Source organism: Danio rerio, chromosome 21 (genome assembly GCF_052040795.2).
Source record: "Danio rerio strain M-AB ecotype USA chromosome 21, GRCz13ab, whole genome shotgun sequence".
In the NCBI taxonomy this organism is placed as follows: Eukaryota; Metazoa; Chordata; class Actinopteri; order Cypriniformes; family Danionidae; genus Danio; species Danio rerio.
Genome location: NC_141041.1, coordinates 49,966,324 through 49,985,000, shown reverse-complemented (window position 1 = coordinate 49,985,000; position 18,677 = coordinate 49,966,324). Strand labels below are relative to the sequence as shown.

At 35.1% G+C, this 18,677-nt stretch overlaps 1 protein-coding gene across 2 annotated transcripts in view; it reads right to left on the bottom strand.

The window, feature by feature from the left end:
* The window catches only part of gabra3 (gamma-aminobutyric acid type A receptor subunit alpha3), a 322,972-nt gene extending 304,842 nt beyond the window's left edge, over positions 1-18,130 (bottom strand). The window contains exon 1 of one of the 2 annotated variants that reach the window (XM_087301935.1): positions 17,805-18,130. In XM_087301935.1, coding sequence (XP_087158061.1) covers positions 17,805-18,007 — 203 coding nt within the window. In that variant the 5' untranslated portion in view covers positions 18,008-18,130. Of the gene's footprint in view, positions 1-2,610; positions 2,799-17,804 lie in introns of those variants that run through there. The other variant, XM_087301936.1, reaches the window with a different exon arrangement.
* Between the last annotated feature and the right edge of the window lie 547 nt (positions 18,131-18,677).

Here is an 18,677-nt window from a genome sequence, read left to right as displayed (position 1 = left end):
AATATGCATTTTAAAGGGATAGTTCACTCGTTAAAAATATAATTGTATCATAATTTACTTGCTCTTTACTTGTTTCAAATCTTTATGTGTTTCTTTCTTTTGTTAAACACAAAAATAACAAAATAGATTTTTAAAATATCAGTAACCTGTAACCATTACCATCAATAGTATTTGTTTTCCCTGCTATGGAAGTCAATGGTTACAGGTTTTTAGCATTCTACAAAGATATCTTCTTTTGCATTCAACATGAGAAACTCAAAAAGGAGCCAACTGAGGCAATTTAAACCCAAATCAGATAAAATATGGACAAACCCAAACATCTGGTAATATTTTATCCTATTCCTTTAATTAGAAAATCTAACCCAGCAGTTGGTTCAGTCAGTATTATACCCAGAACTGGTTTAAAATAACCTAGCATTTTTAGATTGAATACTAACAGTCAAAATATCTAAAAAGGGATAGTTCACCCAAAAATGAAATTTGACTCACTATTTACTCAGCCTCAATAGGTTCCTTTGAGTTTTTTTCTTCTGTTGAACACAAAATTATATATATATATATATATATATATATATATATATATATATATATATATATACAGTTAGTCAAAAGTATTAGCCCCCATTTGATTTATTTTATTTTATTTTATTTTTTTGTGATTTTTTATATATATATATATATATATATATATATATATATATATATATATATATATATATATATATATATATATATATATATATATATATATTTCCCAAATGATGTTTAACAGAGCAAGGACATTTTCACAGTATGTCTGATTATATTTTTTTCTTCTCGAAAACATCTTATTTGTTTTATGTCGGCTAGAATAAAAGCAGTTTTAAATTTTTCATCACCATTTTAAGGACAATATTATTAGCCCCTTTAAGCTATTTTTTTTTCAATAGTCTACAGAACAAACCATCATTAAACAATAACTTGCCTATTTACCCTAACCTGTCTAGTCAACCTAATTAACCTAGTTAAGGCTTTAAATGTCACTTTAAGCTGTATAAAAGTGTCTTTATGGGAAAGACAGTCATTATGGGAAAGATGAAATAAATCAGTTATTAAAGATGAGTTATTAAAACTATTACGTTTATAAATGTGTTGAAAAATTATTCTCTCCGTTAAACAGAAACTGGGGGAAAAAAAAAATAAGGGTGGTATATATATATATATCCTGTTGAAGTCAGAATTATTAGCCACCCTTTATATATACACACACACACACACACACACACACACACACACACACACACACACACACGTCAGTAACCTGTAACCATTAACATCAATCGTTTTTGTTTTTCATATAACATTAAAACACATCATGCAAGGGCTGATAGTGAACATGTCAAACATCCTTGCCTCACGCATGACCATTGACGGTGACTTACAAGCATGATTGATACATCTAAAAGCTACCCCAAATTTTAAATCAACGTATGGCATTTTGCTATGGATGTGGAGTGATATGCAGCAGAAAAAAGGTAAATATTACCATAAATCAAGGCATCCATTGGGTGGCCAGTTGGTAACGACAAGATGACTGAATAAAGACAGAATTCTCATTTGATCTAATCAACATTTTGATGAAGCAATCAATGCTTTTGTAAAAGTAATGTGTAATTACAGGACATGCAGTATAGCCTAACCAACAGGATAAAAGTGTGTTCATATGTGCACGCGCTTCAGCTTTGCGCACAAATTCTCTCTCTCTCCTCTCAGTAAACATTCAAACGTCTTCCACCAATGTCTGTGTTAAAAGCGTGCTCACTTGTATTTGAAACCGGTTGCATAAGCGCTTGACTGTTGAGCGCATAATTAAAGTAACTCCATAAAGAGCATTATTGCCTTCATTGACTCGAGCGATTTTTCCTCCACAACATGAAAAGCAGCAGACAGAAGAAACTGGAGAAACGCGTGCGCAACACATAAGTGTTATCTCGAACACACTGTGTGACTGTCTGACCGGATCGATCTTTCCAAGCTGTAGTTGTATTTTAATAATTCGCAGCCATGCAATATTTAAGTTCCCCGCATGACAATCAGAGAACACACTGGAATTCAGTCAGCATGATGATCAATATTAAACCTGGTGCAAGTTTTCATTCAAGGTTACACGCAAGATGCAAAGGTGCAAGAATAATAATCCTCGTTCATCCTCGATTGAAAAATAATAGAGAATTATGAACGCGCATTTGGAGTTAGACGTGCACTTTTTTCCCCAGCTTCATGATGCATCATTAACAGTACAGCAGTGTGAATGAGAAAGACACACAAAAACATACATATCACGCAAAATAAGCAGTGCTGGTGTAAATATGTGACTGAAAGTGTCAGTGTTCCTAATGAAGAGCTGTGTCTCCTGGTCAGGTGCACATCAGCATCTACAGTCTGCTATCGCGAAAGACCTGTTAAACCTTCAAGCAAATGACGTGTCCCTCTCCAAAACAGACTTTCTCCTGAATAAAACACTGCGGGATTTCAACAGGACGTGCCTTTATCACGCACTGACACGCGTTCTGCCATGCGTTTTTACGCATCATTCAGTCATTATTACAGAATATGAAACATGCAGCTCACCAGTGAGAAATCCTCTTTTTTTCCCCCTTCCGACGGACTTCGGACACTTTCTGAGCAGTTGATTATCCGCTCGGTCTGTCCACTTATTCTCCAGTAAATTCTTTCATGTCGTGGCTATGGCTGAATTTTGAAGTATTTGCCTGAGATGCTGTACAGAGGGTATATTAGTGTTGAGCGCTGGTAACGCTGGAGAGCCTGCCCTCCGCAAACCAACCTTCCCGCCCCCTCCTTCCCTCACGCGCAGATTGGTGCTGGATGGCGGCAAAATTTCCCGCTCGGAGGAGGGTTTAAACGGTTTAAACACATCTGATCAAGTCGAAGCAGATAAAGACTGTGGTGAACCTCTGGGAAAGCACTGACAATTGAAGAAAAGGTCCAGGTGATATTCATTAATTATTTGACAATCCCCATTTTGTTCCAAACCTGAATATATATATATATATATATATATATATATATATATATATATATATATATATATATATATATATATATATATATATATATATATATATACTAATGTCTGTATGAAATCAAAATTGACCATGTTTATTTGGCAGCTCTTATTGTTATTCTTGTGGTGAACAATTTGTGCAAGTTTTGGTAATCAGATAAATCTGAGCATGTCCTTCCGTGTTAGGAGTGGCGCTCTTTCTCTGTTGACGTCAGTTTGACGCTTCAGCCACAATATTCTTAAACACGACCCTTTTACCGTTAGTTTGCTACAAATAAATAGCACGGAAAAAATGAAGCCCCGCCTCCTACTTAATATTCAGTTTTTAAAATAAAAGTTTCAGCAACTTCTGCTTCACACAGACTTTATAAATCTTTGACAGTACTTTCCTTCCCTCAAGCGCAAATTGGTGCTGGATGGCGGGAAAATTACCTAATCGGAGGAGGGATAGTTTAAGCATGTGATCAGCAAAAACACAGTCAATTGAAAAAATAGTATAACTAAAATTAATTCATTATTTGACAATCCTGATTTAATTCCGAACTGATTTTTATTTTTGGTGAGAACTCAAATATATCTTAATTTCTGTATGAAATTAAATTTGTTTATTTGGTAGCTCACATTGTCATTCTTGAGGTGAACAAGCCTTGCAAGTTTCGGTAATCTTCAACCAAAGTCTGAGGATTTGCTTCCACCTTTGGAGTAATGCTCTTGCTTTGTTGATGTCAGTTTAATGCTTCAGCCACAATATTCTTAACCACGACCCTTTTACCGTTAGTTTGCTACAATGAAATAGCGCTGAAAAAACGAAGCCCCGCCTCCAACTTAATATTCAGTTTTTAAACTAAAAGTTTCAGCAACTTCTGCTTCACACAGACTTTATAAATCTTCGACTGTCCTTTCCTTCACTCACGCGCAGAATGGTGCTGGATGGCGGCAAAATTTCCCGCTCGGAGGAGGGTTTAAACGGTTTAAACACATCTGATCAAGTCGAAGCAGATAAAGACTGTGGTGAACCTCTGGGAAAGCACTGACAATTGAAGAAAAGGTCCAGGTGATATTAATTAATTATTTGACAATCCCCATTTTGTTGCAAACCTGAATATATATATATATATATATATATATATATATATATATATATATATATATATATATATATATATATATATATATATATACTAATGTCTGTATGAAATCAAAATTGACCATGTTTATTTGGCAGCTCTTATTGTTATTCTTGTGGTGAACAATTCGTGCAAGTTTTGGTAATCTTAGATAAATCTGAGCATGTCCTTCCGTGTTAGGAGTGTCTCTCTTTCTCTGTTGACGTCAGTTTGACGCTTCAGCCACAATATTCTTAAACACGACCCTTTTACCGTTAGTTTGCTACAAATAAATAGCACGAAAAAATGAAGCCCCGCCTCCTACTTAATATTCAGTTTTTAAAATAAAAGTTTCAGCAACTTCTGCTTCACACAGACTTTATAAATCTTTGACAGTACTTTCCTTCCCTCAAGCGCAGATTGGTGCTGGATGGCGGGAAAATTACCTAATCGGAGGAGGGATAGTTTAAGCATGTGATCAGCAAAAACACAGTCAATTGAAAAAATAGTATAACTAAAATTAATTCATTATTTGACAATCCTCATTTAATTCCGAACTGATTTTTATTTTTGGTGAGAACTCAAATATATCTTAATTTCTGTATGAAATTAAATTTGTTTATTTGGTAGCTCACATTGTCATTCTTGAGGTGAACAAGCCTTGCAAGTTTCGGTAATCTTCAACCAAAGTCTGAGGATTTGCTTCCACCTTTGGAGTAATGCTCTTGCTTTGTTGATGTCAGTTTAATGCTTCAGCCACAATATTCTTAACCACGACCCTTTTACCGTTAGTTTGCTACAATGAAATAGCGCTGAAAAAACGAAGCCCCGCCTCCAACTTAATATTCAGTTTTTAAACTAAAAGTTTCAGCAACTTCTGCTTCACACAGACTTTATAAATCTTCGACTGTCCTTTCCTTCACTCACGCGCAGAATGGTGCTGGATGGCGGCAAAATTTCCCGCTCGGAGGAGGGTTTAAACGGTTTAAACACATCTGATCAAGTCGAAGCAGATAAAGACTGTGGTGAACCTCTGGGAAAGCACTGACAATTGAAGAAAAGGTCCAGGTGATATTAATTAATTATTTGACAATCCCCATTTTGTTGCAAACCTGAATATATATATATATATATATATATATATATATATATATATATATATATATATATATATATATATATATATATATATATATATATATATATATACTAATGTCTGTATGAAATCAAAATTGACCATGTTTATTTGGCAGCTCTTATTGTTATTCTTGTGGTGAACAATTCGTGCAAGTTTTGGTAATCTTAGATAAATCTGAGCATGTCCTTCCGTGTTAGGAGTGTCTCTCTTTCTCTGTTGACGTCAGTTTGACGCTTCAGCCACAATATTCTTAAACACGACCCTTTTACCGTTAGTTTGCTACAAATAAATAGCACGAAAAAATGAAGCCCCGCCTCCTACTTAATATTCAGTTTTTAAAATAAAAGTTTCAGCAACTTCTGCTTCACACAGACTTTATAAATCTTTGACAGTACTTTCCTTCCCTCAAGCGCAGATTGGTGCTGGATGGCGGGAAAATTACCTAATCGGAGGAGGGATAGTTTAAGCATGTGATCAGCAAAAACACAGTCAATTGAAAAAATAGTATAACTAAAATTAATTCATTATTTGACAATCCTCATTTAATTCCGAACTGATTTTTATTTTTGGTGAGAACTCAAATATATCTTAATTTCTGTATGAAATTAAATTTGTTTATTTGGTAGCTCACATTGTCATTCTTGAGGTGAACAAGCCTTGCAAGTTTCGGTAATCTTCAATCAAAGTCTGAGGATTTGCTTCCACCTTTGGAGTAATGCTCTTGCTTTGTTGATGTCAGTTTAATGCTTCAGCCACAATATTCTTAACCACGACCCTTTTACCGTTAGTTTGCTACAATGAAATAGCGCTGAAAAAACGAAGCCCCGCCTCCAACTTAATATTCAGTTTTTAAAATAAAAGTTTCAGCAACTTCTGCTTCACACAGACTTTATAAATCTTTGACTGTCCTTTCCTTCACTCATGCGCAGAATGGTGCTGGATGGTGGCAAAATTTCCCGCTCGGAGGAGGGTTTAAACGGTTTAAACACATCTGATCAAGTCGAAGCAGATAAAGACTGTGGTGAACCTCTGGGAAAGCACTGACAATTGAAGAAAAGGTCCAGGTGATATTAATTAATTATTTGACAATCCTCATTTTGTTCCAAACCTGAATATATATATATATATATATATATATATATATATATATATATATATATATATATACTAATGTCTGTATGAAATCAAAATTTACCATGTTTATTTGGCAGCTCTTATTGTTATTCTTGTGGTGAACAATTCGTGCAAGTTTTGGTAATCTTTAATTAAGTCTGAGCATTTCCTTCCGTGTTAGGAGTGGCGCTCTTTCTCTGTTGTCATCAGTTTGATTTCTCAGTGACAATATTCTTAGCCACGCCTCTCTTACTATTAGTTTGCCACAACGAAACAATGCGAAAAAATGAAGCCCCGCTTCCTACTTAATATTTTGTTTTTGGAAATAAAAGTTTTATTCTGCTTCCCACAGACTTTATAAATCATTGACAGTCCTTTCCTTCACTCATCTGCTGATTTGTGCTGGATGGAGGTTAAATTTCCCGCTCGGAGAAGGGTTAGTTTAAACATGTGATCAGAAAAAAACACAGTCATTTGAAGAAATAGTAAAACTAAAATTAATTAATTATTTGACAAACCTCATTTTATGCCAAACCTGATTTTTTATTTATTACTTTTTTGGTGAGAACTCAAATATATCTTAATGTCTGTATGAAATTAAATTTGTTTATTTGGTAGCTCACATTGTTGATCTTGAGGTGAACATTTTGTGCAAGTTTTGGTAATCTTTAATCAAAGTCTGAGCATTTGCTTGCGTGTTTGGAGTGACGCTCTTTCTTTGTTGATGTCAGTTTAATGCTTCAGCCACAATATTCTTAGCCATGCCCCGCTTACTGTTAGTTTGCTACAACGAAATAATGTGGAAAAAATGAAGCCCCGCCTCCTACTTAATAATCAGTTTTTGAAATAAAAGTTTCAGCAACTTCTGCTTCACACAGACTTTCTAAACCTTTGCCAGTGCTTTCCTTCCCTCACGCACAGATTGGTGCTGGATGGCGGCAAAATTTCCCGCTCGAGGAGGGTTTAAATGGTTTAAACACATCTGATCAAGTCGAAGCAGATAAAGACTGTGGTGAACCTCTGGGAAAGCATTGAAGAAATAGTCCAGGTGTTATTAATTAATTATTTGACAATCCTCATTTTATTCCAAACCTGAATATAGCCTATGGACCATTTGAATGTAGCCATGTTATTAGCCTATTAACATTTACTGCTTGTAATCAAACTATTTAATAGAGGCAATTCAATCACAACCTAATGTTAAAACAACTATTATAACAATATTTGTCAATATGTGGCACTTTTTGGATTCTCGGAAGCTATAGAAATTTAAAATGTAAAACTGGAAATACTAACGCAATCTCACGGCAATTCGTAACTTTTTGATTTAGTTGCTAATTCGTATGAATTCGTATGATCTAATTTGTACTATTTAGTATGATTTGCTCATCACCCAATGACGGTTGGGGTTAGGGGTGGGGTTAGATGCCACGCCTCCTTTTTAAAATGATACATTATGCCTCTATCGGGTTTGAGGCATAAGAAAAATGTCTCCACCATAATCTAAGCAAAAGTTTTTGTATTCCAACTGATGAGAGGTGCTGTACAAGCCACAGGGAGCGATCATAGTTTTCATATTTCACTATTCTTTTGTTTGATCAAACATAATTCACCGTGTTTGGACCACGTCAGACATATATAAGGATTATTTATGCACATCAGCTCAAAAACAGAGGAGAAATGGCCCTGAAGTGCACAGCATAAGGTAAGAGATGACAGCTGTCTGTGCTATCTGGGGCTGCTTATTGATCATAAATGTATTGTTTTCACTTCTGCGCCATGGAAACACCGCGATTCATTCAACAACTGTTTGATATGTGAATATAATTCAGAAAAAGTTCACTATAACCGTATGAGCACCGGCAAGAGCTTTCATTTGAGCTATAACTTGTACATGTGTCATATATGAACCATATGAAAAATCATGAAAATAAACCAATGTTCAATGACCAGCTCGGGTGTCCAAAATACTGTGTATTTAAGTGTAAATAACTTTTGTACAGTAGAATAAAAACCAAAGTGATGCATATGTGCATAAAATATAGATTCTACACTTTCAATCGAAACCACTTAAGGGGGTCTGGTGCAAAGTTAGCCCTTTAAATCTTAAAGCGAAAGTCGATGATGTCACAGACCCGGTACCGGGTCCGCAGAGTTGTTGAAATAAAATCCCACATCAAACAAAGCTGTGATATAAATCACCTTATATACTGTTTTGTTGAGTTGTGGCATGTTTTCTCAAGCGGAGCACCATCGGCTTATCAGCCAACTGTAAGATAATTCGTACAATTTGATTTAAAAGCGTGTGTTATATTGTTGTTATCCGCCAAGTGGAAAATAACTGTTTTCTTGCCAAAGAGGATTTTTGCTCAAGTGTTAATTTTTGACCCGAGATGCCAGACTCTCGGCAAAAAAACTGGATTACACTGAGACCTTAATATCAGGGGAATTCCATCTGAAATTGAGCATCTTTTCTGCCTCAGCACACAAAGTAAAGGTTCAGGGCTTTCTGTCTGAAATCTGCCCTTTTCTGAGCGAATTTATAGTACAGTATATCACTAGCGAGTTGCTGCGCTTTCACAGCAATATTTAGAGCAGCGGATCTACTCTGTAAAAATATATATTAATTAACAGTTTCTGTATTTTGTGATGAGTGTGACCAGTGTTTTCTGTTTATTTCGGTAGTAAATTGCATTATGAGATATTGCGTTTTGATGTTGATAATTCAACTACAGTTTGACAAAGTGACTTTTACTGACATTTCAAGAGTTCACAGCTCATGATTTATCCATTTGGCATGCTGTCCCGGGAGAGAGCCCTAAGCTCAAGGGATCCTCGAGCCCAGGGCTCCCCCCTTTTGCTGGGGGAGATTAAGCTCAGGTTGATCTCAAACTCCCCCGCTGCTGAGGCCAAGGCGAACTTCCTGAGACTAAGATATTATTAAAAAGGTTTAGGCTTATTTTATCGATAGAGCACATTTGGATGGTGGGAGGAAACTGGGGAACCCGGGGGAAACCCACACGAACACGAGGAAAACATGCAAACTCCACACAGAAATACCAGATGGCTCAGCCAGGACCTGATGCCATAGGTATTCTTGCTGTGAGGCAACAGTGCTAGTCTTGAGCCACCGTGCCACCCATTCTGGATAAAGGAGGAAGAAGGTTTTTTCCGGACGAAGATAGTTGTAGAAAGGAAATGAGGATATATATAGTGATTTGGGATCCTTTGATTGGAGGATCATGATAAGCTAATGTGGACCAGCTGGGTCAATCATGTGCACATGCTCCTCTCGAAATTAGTTTAAAATTAAACTTCACTTATTTAGTAAAATAGTGTAACGTATAAGGAATAATATAGAGAAATTAATTTGTAAAATAGGGCAGCACTGTGGCACAGTGGGATGAATGATTTTTTAAACCTATTTTAAGGTCAATATTATTAGCCCCATTAAGCAATATTAGTTTTGGATTGTCTCCAGAACAAACCACTGTTATACAATGACTTGCTTAATTACCCTAACCTTACACTAATTAACCTGGTGAAGCCTTTAAATGTCACTTTAAGCTGTATAGAAGAGTCTTGAAGAATCAGTCTAATATTATTGACTGTCATCATGAAAAGATAAAATAAAGCAGGTATTAGTAATGAGTTATTAAAACTATTATGTTTACAAATGTGTTGGGGAAATCTTCTCTTTATTAAACAGATGTCATTCTGCATTTGATGTTAGCGTTTGTACGCATTTTAAATGGATTCATTTCAACATGTCAGCATATGCAAGTGTTTCATGTTTATTTCTGTGAATGAAGTCTGATTTGAGCCCTACATAGTGCCTCGTACTCGCAGATTCTCTCATCATGAATAACAACCTCCACATATTATGCAACTAGGAGATTTATTTCACAGCTTAAGTGATTATAACTGGAGTTTTTTTGTGAAAGCGCATAAGTCACGCTAGAATAAATGTATTGCCCTGCCAATTATTTCTTCTCATCAACATAATGCTGACAACACAAGCCAGGTACAGTGTTGGAAACTTAGATTCAGCCAGGGAAAATAAATAAAACATACAGTTGAAGTCAGAATTATTAGCCTCCCTGAATTAATAGCAGCAAGTTATCCAGCAAGTTTTGCCCTTCCAGCAGCAACCCATCTCTGGGAAACATCCACACACACATTCACACACACTCATACACTACAGACAATTTAGCCTACCCAATTCACCTGTACTGCATGTCTTTGGACTGTGGGGGAAACCGGAGCACCCGGAGGAAACCCACACGAAGGAACATGCAAACTCCACACAGAAACGCCAACTGAGCCGAGGTTCGAACTAGCGACCCAGCGACCTTCTTGCTGTGAGGCGACAGCACTACCTTCTGTGCCACTGCCTCGCCACTTTTAATTATATGTTGTTATTATTAATGATTAATGATATTCATGTATGTGAAGACACTGATCATGTTAATGATTTCTCACAATAGTTCTCAACAATGATTTAACAAGGTAAGAAACAGAAACATCAATATGCAACTCTTTATTTGTCTGAAATAGTTTTAGTTATATATATATATATATATATATATATATATATATATATATATATATATATATATATATATATATATATATATATATATATATATATATATATATATACACATATACCTTAATGTCATTAACACATTTCACACCAATGCATGTGTGATTTAAAAAGAATAGCTTCAAAAAAATAATAGATTCAGCTTACTGGTATGTGGTGCAATGGTGAGCTATTTTAAGAACAGGCCTGTGGGCAACTCATGTAGTCCTCTCGGGCTACCTGGTGCCCGTGGGCACCATGTTGGTGACCCCTGATGTATAACAATGGTTTGTTCTGTAGGCTATCAAAAATATATAAAGCTTAAAGGGGCTAATAATATTGTACCTAAAAATGAATAGCTGCTTTTATTCTAGCTGAAATAAAACAAACAAGACTTTCTCCAGAAGAAAAAATATTATCAGACATACTGTGAAAATTTCCCTGCTCTGTTAAACATTATTTGCGAAAGTTCATAGATAAACTTCATGGTGACATGGTGGAGAAAGTCTAGCCTGAAAGTTTGATGTAGTTTTAAAGTTTAATTAACTGAAGTAGTTGTAATCTTTTATGCTTATATGTCTTTAAACCAGTGGTTCTCAAACTTTTTTCACAAAATACCACCTCAGAAAAAAATGTCTCTCCAAGTACCACCACAATATATTGAAATGCAGTAGCGTAGTATGCTTAAATAAGCAGCCAAAGCTCTGCACAGTTCAAAAATGAGGCAGATTAATTTCTATTATTATGAATATTTATTATTGTCTGCCATTTTAAACATAATAAATAGCTTGAACGTTAACACTGCACTATGCTTACTGGTAAAAAAAAACAAAAAAAATTGATTAAAATATGCCTCTAAAAGTTAATTAAAATGGCACTGTTCTTAAATATGAAAATAAAACTGCTGTATTAAAATGTAAAGGATAAACATATAGTACCCTAGTCATAAAAAACTTGGAAATGTTCCTTGGACCTCATAAATATAGGCTATTTGTGATCATATTCATATATAAAATGTTTTTGAAAAAAAATTGAAATAGATATTGCATGCGATTTACTTGTATGTCTTTGAAATCTAAACATTAACCTTAAATGTATGATTTGGATTAACATATTTAATTTAGAAATTAGATCTGCTTACTGCGTGTTATAGGCATTGTGTGTCACAAAAGCAAGTCATTATACCATACCTGTCAATTTTGGGATATAAAAATACAGGATACGCCGTCAACAACCGGTACTAATATGGGGAGGGGTTTAGCTTCAAAGGACAGAATACATAATAAACATTAGAAAACTGAAAATAAAATGAAAGGTTTAGCCTATCAGAATCAATTTCCTGATCACATTGTTGTTATCGTATGCGTCAAGGGTTAAAAGTGTGTTAATTTTTTACTTGAATAATTCAGCAATTCCTCCGCATACCACTAGAAGGAAGCCTGCGTACCACTAGTGGTACACGTACCAGTTTGAGAACCACTGGTTTAAACCATACACTTGTATGTCATATTTTTAATTTGCATATATTGCCACATATTGGACTTCCATATGGGTAAAACAAGTAATCTTGAGGACAGATTATTAGCTTGATGATATTCTGGTGCTGGTGGCACAATGGATCAATGGTTAGCACTGTCGCCTCACAGCAGGAAGGTCGCCGGTTTGAGTCCCGGCTGGGAACATAACATTTAATAGCTTTTAGAAACTGCCCCTTTTAGGCTTCGATTCGAACTGTGCTGTTTTGTTGACCGTCGCTTTAAATTCAAATAAGGCTGTGCTCTTTTCAAAAAAGGGTGGAGCTACATACAGTATGCCTGTGTGTCAGCATAGTGGCAGATTCAAAAACAGTGCCGACATCTGTGTCAATACACTAGTGATGGTCACTAGTGGATGGAGCTTCCCCCCCCTCTGATGACACATACACATGGAGAATGTTATCAAAGTGTTCCTGCAGACGCTTTCGATCAAGTCTACAATTAATTAATGTTTACCATTAGAAGCTGGTTATATTCACAGACTGCTGTCTTAAAACCCCTTATGAAAGTGATTTTTGCATAATAGTTCCTCGTTTAAGGGCAGCAGAATCAGCATCCGCCTGCACATCTCCAGCATGACTCACTCACTGGGATATTGTATTTAAATACTCCGCACAAATGGAAGAACCTCTGCTTTGGCACACATCCCACAAGGTGCCCTTGGTCGAGCCATTTATTTCGACAAAAGTCGCTTTCAGCGCCGAGTCTGAATAGCCTCCAAGAAAATCCAAACATGTTCCTTTTTAGGCTGAAACACGAGTGCCCTTGACTACTGCGAGTGAGCTTATTCAGATGAGCAGAATTAGCACTATTTCTACAGCCTTCAAGTCTCCCTAAATCACCAACATCATTAGATTTGCAGTCTGCATAGTGAACGAGGTAACTAATCACAACCGTGCACCGCAGAACCACCGCGGCTGATAAGGAAAGATCCATAAGGAAACTTAAGGAAATAATTCTTGCTCGCTTTGCATTCACATTAGCGCTCATAGCCTGCTGTGTTGTAAATAAAATCTGTGCAAAAGATATCGACCAAAATGCTGGCTAAAACTCAATGCAATGAACACATGAGGAAGTAAGAATAACATCCATACACAAAATTATAGCTAATATTCATTCATTCGTTTTACTTTCGGCTGACTCCCTTTATTAATCTATGGGCGCCACAGGGGAATGAACCGCCAACTTATCCAGTATATGTTTTACTCAGTGTATGCCCTTCCAGCTGCAACCCAACACTGGGAAACACCCATACACACTCATTCACACACATACACTACAGACAATTTAGCTTACCTGATTCATCTATCAGTCCCTCCAAGATTTTGCAGGAGATATACACTCACCGGCCACTTTATTAGGTACAGCTTAGTAGTACCGAGTTGGACCCCTTTTTGCATTCAGAACTGCCTTAATCCTTTGTGGCATAGATTCAACAAGGTACTGGAAATTACATACAATTACACCACCACCACCAGCCTGAACCGCTGATACAAGGCAGGATGGATCTATGCTTTCATGTTGTTATTCCCAAATTGTGACCCGAGTATCTGAATGTGTCAGCAGAAATGGAGACTCATCAGAGCAGCAACGTTTCTCCAATCTTCTACTGTCCAGTTTTGGTGAGCCTGTGTGAATTGTAGCCTCAGTTTCCTGTTCTTGGCTGACAGGAGCGGCACCCGGTGTGCTCTTCTGCTGCTGTAGCCCATCCGCCTTAAGGTTGGACGTGTTGTGTGTTCAGAGATGCTCTTCTGCAGAGCTCGGTTGTAACGAGTGCTTATTTGAGTTACTGTTGCCTTTCTATCAGCTGGAACCAGTCTGGCCATTCTCCTCTGACCTCTGGCATCAACAAGGCATTCGCGCCCACAGAACTGCCGCTCACTGGATATTTCCTCTTTGTCAGAGCATTCTCTGTAAACTCTAGAGATGGTTGCGCGTGAAATCCCAGTAGATCAGCAGTTTCTGAAATACTCAGCCCACTCAAATCCCCTTTCTTCCCTATTCTGATGCTCGGTTTGAACTGCAGCAGATCGTCTTGACTATGTCTACATGCCTAAATGCATTGAGTTGCTGCTGATTGGCTGAGAAGAAATTTGTTTTAACGAGCAGTTGGATAGGTGTACCTAATAAAGTGGCTGGTGAGTGTATACATTGCATATATTACATATTTTATATATCACACACTATTTGTGTGTGAAATTAAAACTTAAATTTGTATGTCACATATTTAATTTGGATATATTGCATAAATCAGATTTACATAGGAGTTGATTTTTTATTTTTTTTATTTTAATTATATATATATATATATATATATATATATATATATATATATATATATATATATATATATATATATATATATATATATATATAAAATTAAAATAAAATAATAATTATTTTTATATAATATATATATATATATATATATATATATATATATATATATATATATATATATATATATATATATATATATATATATATACTGTATGTTTAGTGCCTAAGTTACAAATTTAGCAAAGGCAATTTCAAAACGTATGGCATTATATGATTAAATACATGTTTTTTTTTCCTTGTTTTTTTTTTTTTTTTTTTTGCATGAACTTAAATTTGTATGTCACATATTTAATTAGCATATATTGCATAAATCTGATTTACATAGGAGTTGAATTTTTTTATTTTTATTTTAATAATAATAATAATAATATATATATATATATATATACTGTATGTTTAGTGCCTAAGTTACAAATTTAGTAAAGGCAATTTTTAAAACTTATGGCATTATATGATTAAATAATTGTTTTTTTTTTCCTTGTTTTTTTTTTTTTTTTCCATGAAAAAATACAAAAACCTTGCATGTATAACGTAAAACTCTTTGAACCATGAAGACACCAAATAATGTCTTATATAATTATAAACTGATTTCTGCGTATAACATTTCATTTAGAGAGAAAAACACATTTAGAGAGAGAAAAATAAGAAAAAAAATTAACATGAGTGATTACATTAAATATTTAAAAATGGAGACAAATCATTTACATCAGTAAATAAATACAATAAATAACCCTCCCTTCTTAGCCGGCAATTCTCCCTCACCATACAGTTTAACCGTATCATATTGATATGTAATGTAAAGTCAATACGATTTGCATTTACAAGCCATTTACGTTCGCAGTGACATTGTGACATAGTATATTGACTTTTCCCTTCAGGCTAACAAGCATTGATGAATCATTCATAGCAAGATCAGCAACCTGCATTTTAAAGAAAGCAAATGCGGTCTATTTAGATGTTTCACTGCTATTAAATTGCCTAATTTTAAATTTGATGTGCATTAAAATGTCTTTCCCAAGCAACATTTACAATTATCTGTGCAGGTACTTGGGCTTTCACAGGGAAATTAAATAAGAAAATACAAATAGAAGAAAAATAAGTAAGAATTTGTCTTGTTTTTGTACTATAACAGTGTCACACAGTGTCCTACACGTGATGCGTATCGAGGTAAAGTTGGTTTTATATTCGCATTTTTGTTCATTTAGATGTCTCTATATTGTTCACCATGTTACTTTGAATGTTTGATGGGAATTAGCATGCAAGTTTGACTTGTAAACAACATTAGCACTATCTCATTGACTGTAAACAATGCTGTATTTTGATAGTCACTGCTGCTAATATGGCTTCCTAATTTAGAATTTGCAAAGAATACTTTTCTGAAATTATAATATTAAAGGTAAAGTCAGAATATGCGAATATAAAACCAACTTTACCTCTATATGAGAGGGATCTTTCCACATTAAAAGGATTTTTGTCCTAATCATTTGCAATGGCGACACAAAAACAACAACACAGGCTTATTCTGGAAACGTACCCCAATATAAATTTCTGGATATCGTGAATTATGTAGCCAGGGGAACGTGTTGGATTAAAAACCCAACCATTTCATTGACAGTACAGTGGCTGTGTTTACATGTTTCTGTTGTGTTTGGTGTGGACAAAAAACTTTCTTGTCGCTGGAATCTTGTTGTTAGCACACGGTGTCACAAGGTAAGGCCCTGTTCATATAAACACAGGTATTGCCATATTCTCTATTTTTTTTTTCTGCATTCAGAGTGATCGAGGTAAAGTTGGTTTTATATTCGCACATTCGTTTATTTAAAAGTCTCTATATTGTTTACCATGTTACTTTGAATGTTGGATCGGAATTAGCATGCAAGTGTGACTTCTAAACAACCTTAACACTATCTCATTGACTGTAAACAATGCTGTATTTTGATATTGTAATATGGTTTCCCAATATATAATTAGCAAAGAATACTTTTCTTAAGTTATAATATTAAGGGGAAAGTCTGAAAATGCGAATATAAAACCAACTTTACCTTTATTTCAGTGTGGTCATGTGGACACTACACTCTCAGATGTAAAGGTATGCGAGTTGTCACTGGGGTGGTACCTTTTCAAAAGGTACAAATCTGTATTATTAATACCTCAAGTGTAGATATTGGTACCTAAAGAGTACAAAAGTGTTCCTCTTAAAATTTGTAGGTGCTAATATAAACTTTTGAGGTACCAATATGGACCTTTCAAGATCGAGGTAAAGTTGGTTTTATATTCGCACATTCGTGTATTTAGAAGGATCTATATTGTTTACCATGTTACTTTGAATGTTTGATGGGAATTAGCATGCAAGTATGACTTGTAAACAACATTAGCACTATCTCATTGACTGTAAACAATGCTGTATTTTGATAATCAAAGGCTGCTAATATGATTTCCCAATTTATAATTAGCAAAGAATACTTTTCTTAAGTTATATTATTAAGGGGAAAGTCTGAAAATGCGAATATAAAACCAACTTTACCTTTATTTCAGTGTGGTCATGTGGACACTACACTCTCAGAAATAAAGGTATGTGAGTTCTCACTGGGGTGGTACCTTTTCAAAAGGTACAAATCTGTATTATTAATACCTCAAGCGTAGATATTGGTACCTAAAAAGTACAAAAGTGTTCCTCTTAAAATTTGTAGGTGCTAATATAAACTTTTGCGGTACCAATATGGACCTTTCAAGTACAAATGTGTACCTTTTGAAAAGGTACCACCCCAGTGACAGCTCGCGTACCTTTATTTCTGTGAGTGTACAATCAGATTTCTTGCTTTGTGACGGACCTAGCTATTTAGCTTATGGCTATTTAGGCTAATAATATGCAAAAACAACATACTAGTGCAATCAGGATGTTAAAATAAATAAAAAAACTCACCTTTTAAAGATCATCTTCAACTCAATAAACAAATCCCAGCCAGGTCTGTCATGTTTTTGGGTCTCCTTGAAAGATTTCCAGTGTGTTCTTTGGCATTTGCAAGTGTTCTGAAAAAATCCAGTGTGTTTTTTTTTTTTTCGATTTTTTTTGCATCTTGAGAATTTGCAATGTGTTTTCTTTATGTGTTCAACTTGAAAACCCATGAAGATCTTCGCTTAATTCACTGGTGTTTTTTGTAATTGCATGTGTTTTCTTAAAGTGAAGCATGCTAAGCTCTGAATTAAATCGTATGCAGTTAACTCGTGTAAATACTTAATGCTGTGTTTGGTGTGAACCCAGAATTCAAAGTCTTTCATTGCCCCCTGTTGGTTCGGAGTGCCTTTAACGTTCATCACAGAGCATTTTTATGTAGACATTGTGGACATTTAAGTAACATTGACAACTTACCCATTTCCAAACATTAAAAATACTGACACTGCAGTAACGTTGATAATTCAATCATTTGGTATCAGTGACAATACTGAAATTGAATCAATGTTGATAGTTCAATCATTTGCCATTGTTGACATTAAAACAGTGAATAAATGTTGATAGTTCCCATTTTTAAACATTGAAAATACTCTAATTGAATTAACGTTGAGAACTCAATCATTGTAGCCATTGTTGAACATGCTGACACTGAATCAATGTTGATAATTTACCCCTTTGCCAGCACTGAAAATACTGACATTGCAGTAACGTTGATAATTCAATCATTTAAATCGGTAACATGAGGATCAGATTTTAGAGGTGGCAGATTCGGATCCGTCTTGTTCCGGGCACAAACTAAGCCCTGCCCGATGCTGAAAATACCGATGTTGAATTACCATTGCT